Source organism: Ovis canadensis, chromosome 25 (genome assembly GCF_042477335.2).
Source record: "Ovis canadensis isolate MfBH-ARS-UI-01 breed Bighorn chromosome 25, ARS-UI_OviCan_v2, whole genome shotgun sequence".
Taxonomy (NCBI): domain Eukaryota; kingdom Metazoa; phylum Chordata; class Mammalia; order Artiodactyla; family Bovidae; genus Ovis; species Ovis canadensis.
The window spans coordinates 51,220,132-51,239,932 of NC_091269.1; the positions used below are offsets into that span (position 1 = coordinate 51,220,132).

Here is a 19,801-nt window from a genome sequence, read left to right on the forward strand (position 1 = left end):
TTTGGCTGTGTTGGGTTTTAGTTGCAGCGCATGGGATCTTTCGTTGTGCTTCTCAGACTTAGTTGCTCTGCGGCATGTAGGATCTTAGTTCCCTGACTGGGGATTGAACCCACATCTCCTGCATTGGAAGGTGGGTTCTTAATCACTGGGCCACTAGGGAAGTCCCTGGAAAATTTTCTTCAAGGATTTCTTTGATCATTTCCTCCACTCCATTTTCTCTGTTGTTGTTGTTTTTGCTAGAACTTGGCTTTCTCGTTTACAAAACAGCGAGAGTAATACCAGCCTCAGAGGATCGTTGTAAGCATCAACAGTCACAGCATTGAGTAGGTTTAGCAGGGTGCTGCGTACATGGCAAAACTACAGAAGATGGAGACCGCTGATCATTATTTTTATGGACATGATGCTTTGTACACTGTTAAGTACTTGGTGGGCATCACCTTTTCAACAGCCCAGCATCTAAATCCCCCTTTTCTCCATTGAGTGAGGGCCTCCCATTGACTCCCATTCCCCAGGACAGAAATGAAAGCCCCTTACTACCTCTGTCCCCTGGTCCCTGGAGAGCCTTATTTTGGCAGCAGGGACTAAGGCAGCACCAGGCCCACTGGCACAGTGCCTCGGGTCCCTAGGTTCTCTGTCACCATTTACCCTTGGGTTTTGCCCATTTTCTCATTGTGGGTTTCCAGTCTTCACAATGATTCTCGAAGCTGCCTGATATGTTTCCAAAGACAAAACAAGACTTTTCCACGTCATTGGCAGGATTTGGTTTCTGTTTCTTGTTACCAGGAACTCTGGTTACAAAGGCAAAGGAAGTTATCAAAACTAGGGCAATGATGTTTGAAACACCAATGGGGCTAGGAAAAAAGTGCTCCCACCTGCTCTCCTGGATAATCCTGTGTCATTAAGAACAGGCAGCTTGTGAAAAATGAAAACAAATGGTCAATAAAAAGTTGAGTCTTGGGAGAAGACAAAGAAATCCCAATTAAAACAGACATCATTTTCTACTGTCCTATTAGCGAATGCACCCGTACGTGTGTGTGTGTATGTGTGTAATTAAAGTATAATCACTGGTGTGGGCAAAGCGTCTCACCCATGTCACAGAGTGCTCAGCCTGCCAGTCCCAAGGAAGTCTAAACAAGTGTTGTGACCTCACCAGTGTGGAAACAGTTTAAAGATCATTTCCCACTGCCTTGCACAGTTTTGCTATGGGACAAGGTGGCGAACAGTAATTATTGCCACATGCATGGATTTGTTGGGAAGTACGACTTGGCTGTACTTTCAAAAAACTTGTGATAAAATAGACATAACATAAATTTACCATTTTAAAGGGTATAGTTCAGTGGCATCCAGTACATTCTCTTTGTTGAACAGTCGATCTCCACGACTTTCTCATCTTGCAAAATTGAAACTGCATCCTTAGACAATAACTCCTCCTTCCCACCTCTCCTCAAGCCCTGACGACCACATCCGCTGTCTCTGAATCTGACTGCTGTAAGTACATCCTGTAAGCGAAAATCGTATAGTGTTGTCTTATTGCTACTGACTCTTTTCACTTAGCATAATCTTCTCAATGTTCACCCCTGTTGTAGAATATGTCAAAATTTCCTTCCTTTTTTCTTTCTTTTTTTCCTTCCCACTTTATTGATTTAATTGACATACAGCACTGTTTAAGTTCAAGGTGGACAGAATAATGATTTGACTTGAAATGATGAAATGATTACCTCTATAAGTTTAGTAAACGTCCTTTATCTCATACGGACACAGCACTAAAGAAATAGAAAGTTTTTGCCTTGGGATGAGAACTCAGGATTTACTCTTAATAACTTTCGTATATAGCATACAGCAGTGTTGATTAGAGTTATGTTGTACATTACATCCCTAATACTTATTTATCTGATAACTAGAAGTTTGTATCTTTTGATCACCAAGTCCCTCTCCTCCTACCTTCTGTCTATGATAACCACAAATCCGATCTCGTTCTCTATGAGTTTGTTTGTTTTTGAATATAATTGACCTACAACGCTGTTAGTTCCTGGTACACAAAATAGTGATTCCAGATTTCTATACATTTCAAAATGATCACCGTGATAAGTCTAATTGTCCTCTGTTGCCATACAAAATGATAACATTGTTATTGACTGTATTTTCTATTCTGTACACTTCATACTCATGACTCATGTGTTTTGTAACTAAAAATTTATGTCTCTTCATTTTCCTCACCTATTTCTCTCCTGCATCCCTTCTCCTCTGGCAGCCACCTGTTGGTTCTCTGTATCTGTGATTCCATTTCTGTTTGGTTACACTTGTTCGTTTGTTTCTGTTTTTGGATTCTATTTATACGTGAAATCATACAGTATTTGTCTTTTTATTTATTTTGGACTGTGTTGAAATCATATAATATTTGTCTTTCTCTCTTTTCGTTTGTTTATTCCTGGCTGTGCCGGGTCTTTGTTGCTGCGTGCGGGCTTTCTCTAGTTGCAGGGAGCAGGGAATGCTCTTTGTTGTGGAGGACGGGCTAGAAGGGCACAGGCTTCAGTAGTTGGGACTCTCAGCCTCTAGAGTGCAGCCTCAGTAGTTGAGGCACTGAGCCCAGCTGCCCTGCAGCATGTGGGATCTTCCCGGACTGGGATCGAACCTGTGTCCCCTGCGTTGGCAGGTGGATTCTTAACCAGTGGACCACCAGGGAAGACCAGTATTTGTCTTTCTTTGTCTGACTTATTTTACTTAGCATAATACCCTCTAGGTTCTTCCATGTTCTTGCAAATGGCAAGATTTCATTCTTTTTAGAGATGAGTAGTATTGCCTTGTATAGAAACACCACATCTTCATCCGTTCATCCATCAGTGGGCTCTTGGGTTCCTTCCATTTAGCCATGGGAATAAAGCTGCTATGAATGTGATCATACAAATCGTACAGATACCTGTTCATTCATAGCCTGGGTGTTAACTCAGGTCATCTTCCTTTGAGTCAAATAAAATCAACTTGAGGTATGCCTACAGCCCCCATCCCTAAAAGTGAAAAATGGAAGCCTTCCTTGATGTCATCACAGTAGCTGGAGCCCCCTCCTGCCTTCCAGAGACCACAGTGACACTGCTTCTGCAGCGCTAGGTGCTGTCCTAGGTGCTCCACTTCTCTTCCCCCTTTTAATCCTGACGGCAGCCCCAGGAGGTGGGCCAGGACCGTTGCTGAACCATTTGGGTCTTTTTAAAAAGTAGGATGAGATGCTCATTCCTCCTGGCAGATCCATAACTCGGCAAGCAGAGCAGGGTCTGGATGGGAGTGTCCACTTGGGCCTTTGGCACAGCCCCCCTGTGCAAGCCACAGACAGTTATATATATACAACACGATAATATATGAGGGCCCTTAGGCAGGCTCAGCGGATAACTGGGTAACCGGGTTTATGGATGAAGAAAGTGAAGCATGGAGGTGAAGGAGTTTGCCTGAGGTCATAAGCAGCCAAGGCAAGCTTAGAGCAGAATGAAGCCTGCTTTATTTTGTTTTTAAAATGTTGAGGTCTGCTTTAAAAATTGTAGACCTTATTTAGATATGATGAGGCCAGCAGATCAGGAGATGATCGTCATTGAGAGGATAGTATGTGTACAGCTTGTTGACTACTCTTAACACTGCACTGTGTATTTAAAAATTTAAAAATTGCTAAGAGGGAATTCCCTGGTGGTCCAGTGGTTAGGACTCCATGCTTCTTCCACTGCTGGGGGCCCAGGGTCCCATCCCTGGTCAAGGAATTAAGATCTCACAAGCCGTGGGGTTCAGCAAAAAAAAAAAAAAATGTTGCTAAGAAAATAGACCTTAAAAATCCTCATCACACGCACAAAAAAATCCTCATCACAAGAAAAAAAATTTTTTTTGGTATGGTGACACACATTAACTAGACTTATTGTGGTGATCATTTTGCAGTCGTAGTCACCTGTTGGTATTTTCTCTGGATTGGCTCCAGGACCTCTGAGAATATCTGGGTCAAGTCCCTTATATAAAGTGGTGTAGTATTTGCATATAACCCATGCACATCCTCCCTTAAATCATCTCCAGATTATTTATAATGTCTAGTTCAGTGTAAATATCATGTAAATAGTTATAAATATAAATGTAAATAATTGTTGGTTCAACAAATTCAAGTTCTGCTTTCCAGACCTTTCTAGAATTGTGTGTGTGTGTATGTTTGAATATTTTTGTCCATGGTTGGTTGAATCCATGGATGCTGAACCCTTAGATATAGGGGGCAGACTATATGCAAATACTGAGTCACTATGTTATACAACTGAAATTAATATAATGTTATATGTGTGAGAGCTGGACTGTGAAGAGGGCTGAGCGCCGAAGAATTGATGCTTCTGAACTGTGGTGTTGGAGAAGACTCTTGAGAGTCCCTTGGACTGCAAGGAGATCCAACCAGTCCATTCTGATGGAGATCAGCCCTGGGATTTCTTTGGAAGGAATGATGCTAAAGCTGAAGCTCCAGTACTTTGGCCACCTCATGCAAAGAGTTGACTCACTGGAAAAGACTCTGATGCTGGGAGGGATTGGGGGCAGGAGGAGAAGGGGACGACAGAGGATGAGATGGCTGGATGGCATCGTGGACTCGATGGATGTGAGTCTGAGTGAGCTCCAGGAGTTGGTGATGGACAGGGAGGCCTGGCGTGCTGCGATTCATGGGGTCGCAAAGAGTTGGACATGACTGAGCGACTGAACTAAACTGATGTCGGTTCAACCTCACTTTAAGACAAGGAAAGAAAGAAAAGATAGTATTTTACTCACCATGCAGGGTTGCACCAGCAAGCACTGGGGTCAGTCAGGAGGCAGAAGGGGAGAGAGAACATGAGCAAGAGCCTTTACTGTGGTTTCCGCAGGAGCACAGGGGAGATAAGAAAGCAGGCATAAGACTGACTAGTTTGAAAACTTTCAGTGGGCTCTGGGGCATAGGGCTCTCTACTTGTCTGATCCTGGGCTCTGGACTGATTAGGGCAGGGAAATAGCTGCCTAGACTGAGAGAGCTTTGTAAGGACTTGATGAAGAGAATGCTTGGGGTATGGGATCTGAATTGATTGGTTTGTGTGTAAAAGCTGTGCTCACTGGAGAGCCCTTGACTACCTGTGCAAACTGGCTAATTCTGGGAGGCACAGTCTCTCCAGGGTCAGCAAGGCCCCAAGATGTCAAAGCATCAGAATCAGAAGAGATGCTTCTTACAAGGCCCATGCTCAGGTTCTTAGTCACTTTGCTTTCCTCCTTAAAAATACTGTCTCTGGTCGATGGCTTTCAAACTTTTTTCTTTCTTTTTGGCAGTGGAACTCTTTCTCCAAATGAAATCTTGAGGCTGCCCAGTTTACTAAAGAATGCTGCTCTGATGCTAACAGATGATAACTAGATTTATTGTGATCGTTTCATGATACATAATATATAAAATATTGACTCACTAGGTTGTACACCTGAAATGAATACATTGTAAGTCAAATATATATATTTCAATTAAAGAAAAAAAGAATGCTGCTGTGGCTGGGGGCAGGGGGTGGGGGTCACAATCTGAAGCCCTCAGTAGTTTGCACCTGCTCATTTTGGAAGCAGACGTAGAGGCCCTTCTGGACACCCTTATAGAGAACAGAAAGAGTGGGAGGAGGCTGCCTGGGAGGTAGGTCTTAGATCCCTGGCTGCTAAGGCTGTGTAACCTTGAGCAAGTACATTCCCTCTCACTCCCTATTCCTTTTTGTTTGTTTGTTTTTGGCTGCACCACATAGCTTATGAGATCTTAGTTTCCTGGCCAGGTCCTTGGCAGTGAGAGCTCAGAATCCCAACAACTGGATCTCCGGGGAATTCCCTCACTCTTTTAAAAATAGCTTTATTGAGATATCATTCACACACCATACAATTTAGCCATTTAAAGTAAACAATTTAGTGGCTTTTAGAAGCCAGTGCCAGTGGTAAAGAATCCACCTGCCAATGCAGGAGCTATGAGACAAGGGTTTGTTCCCTGGGTCAAGACGGTCCCTTGGAGGAAAGCATGGCAACCCACTCCAGTATTCTTGCCGTGATAATCCCATGGGCAGGGGAGCCTGGTAAGCTACAGTTCATAGGGTTATATGACAAAGAGTCAGACACGACTGAAGCAACTGAACACGCACGCAGAATATTTAGAGTTGTGCATCAGTCACCGCAATCGATTTTAGAACATTTACCCCCACAAGAAACCTCATACTCATTAACAGTCACCATCCAATCTTCCTATCCACCCAGGCCCAGGCAACTACTGATGTCCTTTCTGTCTTCATAGATTTTCCTATTCTAAACATTTATTGGTCATGTGTGGTCCCTTGTCAGAGGCTTCTTTCATGAAGTAGAGTGCTTTTGAGGATCATCCCCATTGTAGCATGAGTCAATACTTCTTTCATTTTTGTGGCTGAATATATCATGTTTATGATATACTCATTGTATTTCACATTTTGTTTATCTGTTCATCCACTGATGGGGATCTGGGTTGCTTCCACTTCTTGCCTATTATGGATAATGCTGCCATGAGCATTCATGCACAAGCTTTCGTGTTACAATGTTTTGCATTCTCTTGGGGACATACCTAGGAGTGGCATTGCTGCATCACGTGGTAAACCTATGTTTAACCTTTGGTGTAACTACCAGACTGTTTTCCCAAAGTAGCTTGTTACAGACTAAGTGTTTGCTTGCCCCGCTCGCTTTAATTCATAGGTGAAGCCTTAACCTCCAATGTGATGGCATGAGAAGGTAGGGCTTTGGGGACATAATTAGGTTTAGATGAGGTCATGAGGGTGGAGGCCGCATGATGGGATTAGTGTCCTTTTAAGAAGAATAGACACCAGAGCTTTCTCTCTCCACCCTGGATCCAGCAAGAAACTAGCTATCTGCACATCAGCAAGACGACCCTCATGAGGAACCAAGCAGGCTAGGACCTTGATCTAGGACTCCAATTCAGTTGCTCAGTCGAGTCTGACTGTGCAATCCCATGGACTGCAGCATGCCAGGCTTCCCTGTCCATCACCAACTCCCAGAGCTTGCTCAAACTCACGTCCATCGCGTCAGTGATGCCATCCAACCATCTCATCCTCTGTCATCCCCTTCTCCTCTTGCCTTCAATCTTTCCCAGCATCTGGATCTTTTCCAGTGAGTCAGTTCTTCATATCAGGTGGCCAAAGTATTGGAGTTTCAGCTTCAGCATCAGTCCTTCCAATGAATATTCAGGACTGATTTCCTTTAGGATTGACTGGTTTGATCTCCTTGCAGTCCAGGGACTCTCAAGAGTCTTCTCCAACACCACAGTTCAAAAGCTTCAATTCTGGGACTTTCCTGGTGGTTAAGTAGTTAAGACTCTGTGCTTCCCCTGCCGGAGGCATGGGTTTCATTCCTGGTCAGGGAACTAAGATCCCACATACCATGCTGTGTGGCCAATAAATAAATAATGTAACATTAACAAATAAAAATACATAAATAAAAAATTTTTTTAAAGCATCAATTCTTTGGTGCTCAGCTTTCTTTATGGTCCAAATCTCACATACATACATACATACATACGTGACTACTGTAAAAAACCATAGCTTCGACTAGACGGACCTTAGTCGGCAAAGTGATGTCTCTGCTTTTTAATATGCTGTCTATTGGTCATAGTTTCTTCAAGGAGCAAGCGTCTTTTAATTTCATGGCTGCAGTCACCATCTGCAGTGATTTTGGAGCCCAAGAAAATAAAGTCTGTCACTGTCCAAAACTGAGAGATGACTGTCTGTAGCTTAAGCCACACAGTCTGTGGGGTTTTGCTGTGGCAGCTCAGACACAGCTGAACCATTTTACGGCTGTGTATGAAGTTCCTGATCTCCCCACCAGCAGTGCACGAATGTCTCAGCTTGGCAAACACTTGTTGCTGTTTCTCTTTTAGATTGTAGCCACCTTCATGGGTGTGTGGAGGGATCTTAGGGTTTCCCTGGTGCCTTACCTTTCATCCTGTCCAAAGTGCCAAGCTATTTTATAGGTGAGGAAATTGAGCTCCAGGGGCCAAAGTTACCTAAAGTGCTCAGTGTGGCACTGGCAGGTCAGAGGATCCAGACTTGCTTAGAGGTGCTGGAGAAACTTGGGTTTGATTCCCACTCACCTGTGTGGCTGTGGGCCTTTCTGAACCACCATTTCCCCATCTGTGTAACAGACATGATACCTACCTTATGGTGCTGCTCTGAGGATGTAAAACATCTAAGGTAGTAAATGCTTTGTAAATGACTTTTAAAATTTTGGAATATTTAATACCTACATACCTCTGATAAAAGAAATTAAAATAGTACACAAAGGACCATACGGTGAAAAATCTCTCTCCTCTTCTCCCTTCTGGAGGGCCACCAATTTTACTAGTCTCCTGTCTTTTCCTTCAGATATATTCTGTGCACACAACAGAAGTTATTTATCACATGGGCCCCTAGACTTGGTGGAGATCATTAACTTGCCTGCCTTTTTAAGCTGGTCTTTCCCATTCTGCCCCTTCACCCCCTCCGCCTGCCAGCACACAGAACCGTGGGGCTCCCTTCTTTGTCCAGCTCCCCCTTCCCAAGCCCCATCCACCTGGTAATGATTTCCTAGAGAGTCTCCCAGGGGTCTCCATGGGGACGTTTCCTGCTCCGATCTCCATGGCAACTCTCCAGGTTGCCATGGTGACACTTAAGTGATTATTTGGAGACCCTTAAATAAATCACCCACGGTGGTATATGCTAGAAGCATTTGGCTCTGGCTCTTATGTTTGGGGCCAGGGTTGGGGCCCGAGCCTGCAGGCAGAAGTGGGAGGAGGGGAGGTGGCAGTGGTCGGGGCCCCTCACCCTTGGTTCTAGCCCTGCAAGGGGGCCTCTCTGGGCAAAGGTGGAATTGAGCCTTTGGGAAGCGATGTGAGGACAAGCAGCAGTCAGGCTCCTGCAGTCCTTGATCAGATCCAGCAGCCAGCAGGAGACCCTCCACGGAGTTTGGGCTCAGGACTAGGGGTGGCTAGCTGCGACGAAGCTGGAAAATGGGGCAGGGATTCAAATCCACGCCTCCAAGGCTCCAAGGCCCTCACTCCTAGATTCCAGCTGCTGAGAGGGGATTCCAGGCAGAATCCACTCCTTCACTCGAGATAATATTTTTAAAGTCTTTAGTACATACCGTGCTAAACACTGAGGTTACAGCAGAGAGTAGAACAAATTCCTGTCCCTCTGGAAGTTAAATTCTGCTGGGGGAGATAAAAGAATGAACTCTGTAGGCTAAAGTGTGGTTTAAGTACAGTATTAGGGAAGGGGGCTCGGGAGTGCCAGGATAAGCAGTGGCATACGCTGCCACAAGGGGCCAGGACCCCTGGGACTCAGCTTCTGGGACTCAGCTTCTGGGACAGTGGTCTTGGGACCATTCCCCCAAGGGACGAGAGTGAGGCATGAGAACTGGTGGAGATTGCAGGCTCCATCAGCAGTGACTGGCTCCTTTCAATGTTCTGGCAGCATGGCTAATGGTTTAGTCTTCCAGCTTCCTGGATGCCTCATAAGAAGCATTATAGCAGACAGGCATGGCTGAGGGTTTAATCTGTACAGACTGGGAAACTGAGACCAAAAGCAGGAGGCGGTGTGCTTAAGGCAATGCTGCTAATGGCAGGCAGAGTGAGGACGACAGTTTGAGTCTTGGAAAGTCCAAGGCCGTTTCTGCTGGACCCATGGATTTATCAGCAAATCTGCAAATTTGTGCCCACACTGAGCATTGTGCCCACACTGAGCACTGTTTTACAAAAGGCTGAAGATACTGCTTGTCTTGAGTACCTGGGAGACTGCTGGAGTCGATCCAGGGAGTTTGGTTTTGTTTACTTCTGTCAAGCTCCGGTGTATGTGACAGCCTGTGCTCTGGTGGTGGTGCAGAGGAAGGGCATGGCAGGGTGATTCTTCTAACTCCTGGCTTCCCCTGGATGCAATCTCTCTTCCAGGAAATGCAGAAGTTTGGAAGCCCAGGTCCAAGTGCACACAGTGTATACAAAGTGTGTACTCTGTGCCAGAGAGCTTCCTGAGGCAGCAAGAACGAGGCTTTCAGTGCTAGGCTCTGACTTCCGAGTATAGGTTGCTGCTGCTGCTGCTGCTAAGTCGCTTCAGTCGTGTCCGACTCTGTGCGACCCCATAGACGGCAGCCCACCAGGCTCCCCTGTCCCTGGGATTCTCCAGGCGAGAACATTGGAGTGGGTTGCCATGTCCTTATCCACCTTTAAACAGGTCTTGGGTTTGGGGCCAGGTTCAGAGGCAACAGAAAATTATTTGGGGCCAGTTTAAGCCTTGAGAGATGTTCACTGATAGTTCCTTGGACAGTGAATGGAGGAGCTGAGTGGGCAGCTTCAAAAGGACAGGAGACTGTGGGCATTCTCGGGGGCCCGGCCTCGGCTCACTCCCAGGTCAGATCTCTAGTAGAGCATGGGGCTGGTCTCCCGCCAGCAGCCCTCCGGGGACCAGCTCCCTCCTCCCATAAGCCCTCCTGCCTGGCGGACCCTTCCGCTTGCTCTGCTCATCCTTCAGGCACCAGCTCGGGCCCTGCTCGCAGCGGCTGCCCCTTCCTCCTCACTGCAGCTGTCTCCTGATTCTTAGTGCCGTTCGTAATTGTCCATTTGTTTGCTGCCTCTTTCAGACTATGCTTTTCTTTCTTCTTCTTTCTAAAAAATTTTTGGCGGCGTGGCTTGTGAGATCTTAGTTCCCCGACCAGGGTTTGAACCTAGCTCCTCAGCAGTGAAAGTGCAGAGTCCTAACCACTGGACCCCCCCGCACCCAGGAAATTCCCCAGACTGTGTTTTTTGGACTGAATATAGTATATTCCAGCCACATCTGGCTGCTGAGAACCTGAAACTTGTTGTACTCTTAAAACATGCACTGGATTTTGAAAACTTAGTATATGGAGTGTAAAATATCTCATTCATGATTTTTATATTGGTTACATATTGGTATATTGTAGATATGTTGAGTTAATTAAAATAGATTACTAAAATTAAGTTCACTATTTTAAAAAATGCGGATACTAGAAAATGGGAACTTACATATATTGTTTGTATTATATTTCTGTGGATAGTGCTGTGACTACATTAATTTGCTAAAAAGAGGGGTCACAGAAATTCTGTTCACCACTCAATACCTGGTACTGGGGTTGGGACATAGTAGGTGAGCAATGAACAGTGTTATTTATGGAATGAATGTTTGACAGCTACATTTTCCATAAGCCCAGAAACGTTTTGAACATCTTGCTAAGGGAATGCGATCTAATTTACATGTCAGGTTAGTAAACAACAACAAAAACTCAGGCATGAAATCTGCAAGAAAGGGAAAAGGAGGAGGAGAGTGAAGGGCTTGGGGGTCGGGGAGGGGGCGCTCTTAATCCTTCTGAAGAGGAAGAGGTCCCATGGTTGTACCCACCCCAGAAATATTCCAGTCCCAAGAGGCTTAGGGGAATTTTCTGAACTTTATCAAGCAACCCCCCCACCCCCGCCAAAACAAACAAACAAAACCCCACAACGCACCCTTATACGCTGCAGGCGGACATGGTCATAGCCCACTTCTGTACCTCCCCGTGCTGTTTACTAACAGAAGCCCCTTCATAGCCACCCGGAACCCAGACGGCATCCTCCAGCCTCCTTTGGAATTGTGTTTGGCTAGTTCTGGCTGAGGGGATGTGAACAGAGATGCCAAGTTAGCTTTTGGGAACTCTCCTTAAAGCGAAGTGCTGTGCCTCTTTCTTCATTTCTTCTGGCTGTAAGGCCTGGAGTTCAAGTAGCCGCCTTGGATCATGAGGAACGAGGGCTGGGCCACATGCTAGGGTGGAAAGGGAGGTTGGGAGAAGCCTGGTTCTCCCACAACTTTGTGAAACTGCTGTTATTAATCCTGCAATATCATCTATGGTCTTTTTAAGTATGAACAAAAAACCACCTTAGGTATTTAAGGCTGTTAACTTAGATTTTTTGTTAACTTATGCTGATAACAGTGTCCTGCTCCCTGAATATTTGGTGCTTACTTGTTTTGTTTATGTAATTGGAAATGACCACTCTACTATGTTCAGGGCAGAACACTCAGCACTTTCCAGAGCAAAGTTTGGTCCAAGATGATGTGATTTCTTTACCATCAGACTTAAAAAAAAAAAAAAAAAGGGGGGCAATACCTTCAGAAGGTACAACATAACAGAGTGGTTAGTAAGGTGGCTAAGATTACCAATTTCTTATTGGTAATATTTTTTGCTGATGATTTTTCAATGGCAACCTCTCTTAGTGGGATGTGTGTGCGTGCTAAGTCACTGCAGTTGTGTCTGACTCTTTGCGACCCTATGGACTGTAGCCCGCCAGGCTCCCCTGTCCATGGCATTCTCCAGGCAAGAATGGTAGAGTGGGTGGCCATGCCCTCCTCCAGGGGATCTTCACAACCCAGGGATGGAACCCGCGTCTCCTGCACTACAGGCAGATTCTTCACTGCTGAGCCACCAGGGAAGCCTGAAGAGAGGAACACCCTATCATATACACATCTATATAAATAAGCGTATTAATACCTACATCTCTCCCTAAAGAGCCTCTGAGTTAGCTGGTATTACTACCAACAATTCTTAAAACGAGATCACATTTACTTTATGGCCTAAATGAAAATGTTCAAGCTCTGATCCACACAACTGCTAAGTGTCAGTCCCCGCCCTGAGCCTTCTTTGTCCCTGGTGCGAAGTACTTCCTGGGATCTACTGACTGAGCAGAGAGTGAAGCAGGAGTTATATCCAGGGAGGCCCGATTTCCAAAGCCACAGACAGGTCCATCCGAGTGAATTAAAAAGCGTCAAAGGATTGGGTTTTCCTTGTGAATTCACAGAGCATGTTTTTCAGTCAAAATAGTGATAGTCATCACAACTGCAACGTACTTAATGAGCACATACTCTGTGTGCCAAGCTGTACTAAGACCTTATATGCATAATCATGTTGAAACTCACAATGGCCCTATGACTTAGATACCAATAAATGGCATTTCTATCTTACAAATGAGTAGAGGCAGAAAGGCTAGGTCATTAGCTCAAGGTCACCAGATAAAAAGGGGAAACTGGGATTTGAATTCGGACAGCCTGATCACAGAACCCAGGCTCTTAACCATAAGATGACCCCAAGCAGATGGTAAACCCCATGCAGGCAGGGACTTCCTCTGAGGGTCCAGCACACCACCTGGGCCAGAACAAAAGCATAATACTGCTTATTAACACTGCATGTTGATGGTGGGGAAAGGAGACAGCATCCCTCCCCACTGACCAGAGGCAGCTGTCCTCTGCCCAGGGCACATCCTCCAGAACTCAAGTCCAAGGGGAGGAGGCCTGGTAGGGCTGGAACCTGGGGAGTGTGCTGGCTCAGAGGGACCTTCCTCTTTGCTCTGATGAGGCCTCATGTGCTGAGCCTGCCCACAGGAGCCAGGCCCTCAATTCTGAAGCTTCAACCCTAGACTGTGTTGGACACATTTTTGCCGCCCCACCCACTTCTGCCAAAGAATTGTTTCTAGATGCGTATCTGATTCACCTGTTTGGTTTACTGTTGTACTTTCAGTACCTAGAACAGGACTTTGGACACAGCAGGTCTTTACTAATTGAATGAATGAAGTCAAGCTAAATACCTGATCTTGGCCAGGGGGCACCTCCAGAGGATGGGTGTGGGGGACGTTGCCCCACAATTCACTGGATTTGAATTAGCCACATGGGGTGGGAGGGGGCTGGATGCTTCCTGCTTACCTTTAGAGTTGGGCCTGCAGCAGGAACATTCATTATTTTAGGAGTTGAAGCCCACCCATAACCCAGTTACCCTGTTTCACAACCATCAGGGCTGAACTGCTACACTTTTTTGTATAGCACGTTTCCTTCTTTTGAGTTTTGATAGAAAAATGAGTTCTGCCAAGAGACAAAAATTTAAGAGAAAATCACCACCACATAGTGTCAGATTGAATCAGACATTCATCAGTGTGAACGCACGTGGACAGAGCCTGAAGTAGAAACATAGCTCTGTGTTTAACTCTGATCTGACACAGACCCTGAAAAACTCCAGAATGTCTCTCCCGCCCCCAAAGTGCTGAACAAAGTGGGGCGGGGCTGTAACTGAGTCAGTCACTATTTTGATCCTTGTGTACAAAGGAGGGAAAAAGGGTCAAGGACTGGACAGATCACCAGTCAGAAATACGTGTCTAATTGATGAGGCAGAATTTAAACATTTTCCTTATTTCCTCCAAATAGGCCAGAATAACATCCTAACCTGTTGAGCTCGCCTTCTGTATACACCGCTATTTGAGTGTTTGAGTTGTTTGCACAAAGCCCAAGGCCAGGGCAGATGATCAGATTAGGGGGAATTTTAACTCCCACCCCTGGGATGTGCAGTGGGGAGCCCGGAGTAGGGTTTACCAGTCAACACCGCCTATGGAGGCAGGGCTGGTGGTGAGGGTACCTCACTGTCGCTGGGGGTGTGCCCCTTCCCAGAACCACGTGGTCTGAATCCAACCCAGAACCTGTGTCCACTGCAACCACGCCTCACCCAGGGAGTCAGAGTGCCCGCCAGAGACCAGGCCAGGCTCCGAGAGGCGCCACCTGTCACTCACAGCAGCTGTGGCCACGGCCTCTCTGCTTCTGTCACACAGAGCGAGGTGGGCACTGTGGTCCCTTCCATCACCCAATTCCACCCTCCTTGGCCCTCACGTGTAGTCCAGCAGTCCTGGATCTGATCAGGCCAAGTTACTTCTCAGGTTTTAGGAAGCCAGTCTTGTGGCTCCTGGCAGGTTGGGTGAGTGAAGCAGAGTCCACGGTGAGGCTTCAAGGGGCAAACCTGCATAAGCATTATTAACGGACTCAACCATTTGTCTTAAACTAGGCCAGATCAGTTCAAAGGTAAATGGGGAGCTGGATGTGAAAAACGGCATTTTTTTTTTCATATCACTGGCACCCTAAGAGAAGTGTGTAAGTTAACCTCATAGGTGTAGGGCCAAACTAATTTTACGCTCAGTTGTGTTCGACTCTCTGTGACCCTGCAGGCTGTAGCCTGCCAGGCTTCTCTGTCCACGGAATTCTCCAGGCAATAATACTGGAGTGGGTTGCTGTGACCTCCAGGGTATCTTCCTGACCCAGGGATCAAACACAAGTCTCTTGTGTCTCCTGCACTGACAGGCAGATTCTTTACCACGGTGCCACCTGGGAAGCCTGGACTCACTTTGGTAGAATTGAAACCTGAGCGTTGACAAAAAATAACTCAGGTCAAAAATTCCTAACTTATGTCAGTATGGGGAAAAAAGCACTCGTTCCAAACACGCACCCAAGAACCTAGGGCTTTGCAGAGTACCTTAGCAGCATTAACTCAGAAGGTGGGGAATCAACTAGGGAATGACCAAAGAATGTAATTCTATAAAATACTGGTTGAATTCTTTGAGCCTCCCCTTTTTCTTTTATCACACCCTCTTTAATCATCCAAACCATCTTCTCACTCAAAAATAGATGCTCATCTCTTTGGCCTGCACTATTGCGTCTTCCAGTAGCTTAATACACCGAGATGCACCAGCTATCATTTCAGAGGTTGACCTTCTTCCCAAGAGCAGGGAGCCAGAAAATAGGGTCAAAGCTCCACTTTTCCTATCATCTCACTTCTGACCAAGCAGCCTAGGTTTTCCAAGGCCCCCAGGGAGGGAAGGACAGGCTCCAAGGAACATTCTCGGAGGAGAGCTGCGGCCACCACAGTTCCTTCTCCGTGGCCTCAGGCCAACCCCAGGGAGCAAATTCGGCACAAAGAACCGTCTCTGTGAGCAAACCCCTGCGCTTGCTAGAAGACAAGCTATGTACGTTTCTTTCTGGTGTTTCACAAAACCCCCTTGTAAGCCTTGAAAACCCCACCAGCGATGGATGGCGCAGTCACTGGCAGAAGCCCCAGCAGGCAGTGAAGCACGGGTCTTCCTGGGACGCCCTTCCGGGTCCTTCCTCACAGCCTCACGTGTGTTATCATCACAGATGTCCTCCGAGAAACCTGCTGCAGCCGTCTGGGGAACGTCAACTCCAGCGGGTGCCCACCCCCGTGCGGGCCCCACCCTCCCTGTCTGGGTGGCCGCTTCACCCGAGCGCCGGCGCCTGCCTGCACCCAGAGGGCCCTCTCACACCAGGCCCCGGGGCACTTGCGAGGCCTCCGGCTCTGCAGCTGCCTCGTGTGCTCCCTGGCTGCGGGAGGCGGGCACCCATGTGGATTCCTCAGGAGGAGTGTGGATGCCCCCAGGCAGGGCAGGGGGTCTGGGCCAGCCCCGCTCCTCATCTCCATGTACACCGGGGGTCCCCACCCCAGCTGGCTCTAAACTCTGGAGAGGCTTCTACAGGCCACAAAGACTGAGTCTGACTCATGTGCCCCCACGGGCACTGGAAATAGACACAAAGGGGGTGGCAGGGGAAACAGACAAAAAGGGTGCAGCTTGGCCTCATGACAGTTTCAACGCAGTTTCAAGTCCTAGACAGCCCCATTTGCTTAACTAGTTTTTCCAGTGATGCTTCAAAGCTGGCTCTCTTGGTTTCCACAGCTTCTTGGTTTCAACAGGAAAACTAAAATAACAATAAAAACTCCAAATTCTTCAGTGAACAAATAAATACTACGAACAATATTTACATTAGTATGTCACATTGGGAGATTCCAGCGTGACCAGGGAACGGAAGAACTGAGGATGTGCCCTGGCTTTGGGGCTCAGAACTGGCGCCTGGTCAGCCTGGGACCCCTGTGAGCGGATGGAGGGACAGGGGAGGTCGAAATGAGCAGAGATGCTTGGCTCTCCTCACCAGTCCAGGGAGGTGGAGTGGGCAGGAGGTGCAGAGCTGTCCCCAGATTAAGCAGGTTTCAAACAGACAGAAAAGTCCTGGTTTACCCCACCAAGCACTGTGCTATGGCTGGGGTCATGGGATGAGCACCTCCCAGGACTCCGGGAACCTTCTCCAACAGCCAGCATGGTGGGGGCAGCAGGGCCTCGGTCCTGGAGAGCACAAAGCTCATGAGATGGCTGCTGGCCTCCAGCCCTTTTCCAGGTGACAAGGAGCCAAGGTCAGGAACAGCCCCCTCTTCCTTGGACTAGGTGACAAGGGGGATGTGGAATTCGTTTGTGTCGAAGATGAGGGGCCTCCTGGGAGGGCTGGGGTCCCTGTGGGCCTTGTGGAGCAGCTTGAAGAGTCCAGTTCCAATGTTCATGGGGATCCCCATGATGATGCATTCAGACACCCCTGAAACCAACCAGAAAGGAGGTGAGAGAGCTTCTCCACGCTTGGGAAAGTCTTCAAGCAGGAAAGAAAAACTGCTGACTTGGAGTCCCAGCCCCAATGTGCTGGGCCTGGGCTGCTCACTTTACTCCTCATCTGTGGATGCTGAAGGCATGGCCTGGTGCTCCTGGGCAGGCTGGGGGAGTTCCTGCATCTGGTTGAAGGGAAGTGCTTGCTCACAGCCCCGCTGCTGGCTCAGCAGCCTTTCTGCCTGAGCTAAAGCATCGTGTGGCCTCACCTTTGAGCACTAAACTCAAACAGCAAGGATACACTGAATGATGCTCAGGAAACCCTGAGTCTGCTACCCAGCATGTCCTTAGCTTAGGGCCCAGGGAACAAGCAAATGAGCAGATACCAATCCCCATGGAAACAGCAGCACAGATTTGTTCTGTGCCCAGGGGTCAGGGGTGGGCCAGGGTTAACAGCACCCCAACCTCGGAGTCCACAGCTTGAATCAGAAACACTAAGAAGGCAGGGCCCCTCATGGAGTGACAGGAGTCAGGCGACAGTATAGATTCTTTCTCCAAGCTCCCTTTCAGCTTTCTAAGATCTAAATGCTGGGCTCTGCGTGAGGCCTCTGGTTCTATAGCAAGCAAGTGTCCATCTGCTATGTTCTGGGCTTTGTGCTATCAGGGGCCAGAGAGACAATCAAACTAAAGGCCAGCACAGAGTGAGGGCTGACACCAGGCTGCAACATGCAGAGGACCAGGAGGCTTTAGAGCTGGGGCAGCGTGACCACGCCAGGCCCCTAAAGTGGAGTGGGATGCTGGGTCTCCGGCCTGCAAGCAGGCTTACTCTCACTTTTGGCTGGGCCTTGCCCTTCTCCTGCCCCCATCTCTGCCTTTTCTTTCCTTTCACCCTTCGTTCTAGTAAAGAACCGTGTAATTTCTCTTTCCCTCTATTTGCAACCTGTGACCCTAATCTTGGAAGCAAAATCTAGGCATACACTGCCAGGTCCCATCCGACCATCACCTTGGGTGGTGAGTCCACAAAGGAGGTGAGAGGGGAAATGGCCACTAGGAAGCAGAGCTCTGGCGGCAGCGTTGCGGGCCAGGTGTGGCGTCGCTGTCTGAACCCCGGACCAACTCCCACCTCAGGCCACAGGGTCTGGAGCAAAGCGGGCACTCTGGGGCAGGGGGAGCCGAGCTCCGCTGTGACAGCCACCCCTCTCCCCTAGGCCCGCCAGACAGGCTCTGTGTGGGGAGAGCAGGCCCGCGCAGGGCGAGACTCTGATAACGAGTTAGTGCCCTTGGTCTTCTCCCTGTGAAAGGGCTGATATCCATGCCTCAGCAACGTGCTGAGATGGCATGCGAGGCACCTGGCAGAAGCGTGCCAGCTGCCTTGTTTAGGGAGTTGGGACAGCAGGAGCGCCTGGGGCAGGACCAGAGTGGCTGACTCTCATTCTGAGGGCTAGAAAATTCCTACCTGCCCAGGGGTGACCTTTCCTCTGTCCTGACTGAGCAGCCTGCTAAAGGATGGGGGGACGCAGGCCGCCATGGTCAGGCTTTGGAGACAAAAGATCGTTAGCTCCAATTCTGTGAGCTGCGGCTTTACTCTTAAACAAGGCAAAGCTCTGCATGCTCAGTTTCTCCACCTCTTGAGAAGCCCTGGCCATAGTTTAAACTGTAAAAAACAAAACAAAAAACCAGCGAAAACCCACAAAGGCCTCTGGCGAGGCTGCTGGAAGCACCAAACCTACCACACACAGAGTCCTTCTGGCCAAAGTAGGCAGCGTCAAAGAGGTGGTCGGCCGTCTTCTCAAACGAGGCCAGCATCAGCACGCTCTCCTTCATCTTGGCCAGGCCAAACCTGGTGATGCCCAGGACTTCACCCTGTGCCAAGGGAGAGAGCCAGAGTGGGGACTCCTGCCAGGTACAGAACGCAGCCCCTGCGCCCCTCAACAGAAGCAGCAAAAAGCAGCCAGGCTGCTGTTCAAGTCACAATCCAGGTTTGAGAAGGACCCCAATGACCATCTGTCCCACCTGTGTCCCTCTGAGGTCACTGGCACGGACAGCACAGATCCTGACACTCACAGCCAGGGGCCACTGGAACAAAGAATTGAGAACTGGAAACTACAGCGTGGATATGTGTGTATGCGTAACTGATTCACTTTACTGTACAACAGAAACTAACACAACATTGTAGAGCAACTATACACCAATGAAAATGAACTAAACAAAAGCTGAAAAGCAGGGAATTCTCTGCTGGTCCAGTGATTAGGACCCTGCACTTTCACTGCTGAGGGTCTGGGTTCAAATCCTGGTCGGGGAACTAAACTGCACCCCTCCCCCCCAAAAGAAAAAAAAAAACACTTCTGAAGATGTTTCTTATGGCTCAAAGAAATAAAAACCCAAATAATTTAAAAACCTCAAAGTAGGGAAACAAGTAAATTTAGGTACTTTCATTCAAAGGAATATTAAACCATCATTAAAAAAATGTATCTTTATAAAACTACATAGCAATGTGGAAAATACTTATAATGTTCAGTAAAAATGACATGCTAATTTTTACTGTTTACCTGTAGTAATCTAATATGTGCGTAT

The 19,801-nt window shown here is 47.6% G+C and overlaps 1 protein-coding gene across 2 annotated transcripts in view; it reads right to left on the reverse strand.

The window, feature by feature from the left end:
* Window positions 1-16,581: 16,581 nt before the first annotated feature.
* POLR3A (RNA polymerase III subunit A) overlaps window positions 16,582-19,801 on the reverse strand; it is a 44,023-nt gene continuing 40,803 nt past the window's right edge. For both annotated transcript variants that reach the window (XM_069572558.1, XM_069572560.1), the window contains 2 exons: window positions 18,958-19,090; window positions 16,582-17,222 (listed from right to left, as the gene is read on the reverse strand). In XM_069572558.1, the coding sequence (XP_069428659.1) occupies window positions 17,074-17,222; window positions 18,958-19,090 (282 nt within the window). In that variant the 3' untranslated portion in view covers window positions 16,582-17,073. The remainder of the gene's footprint in view (window positions 17,223-18,957; window positions 19,091-19,801) is intronic.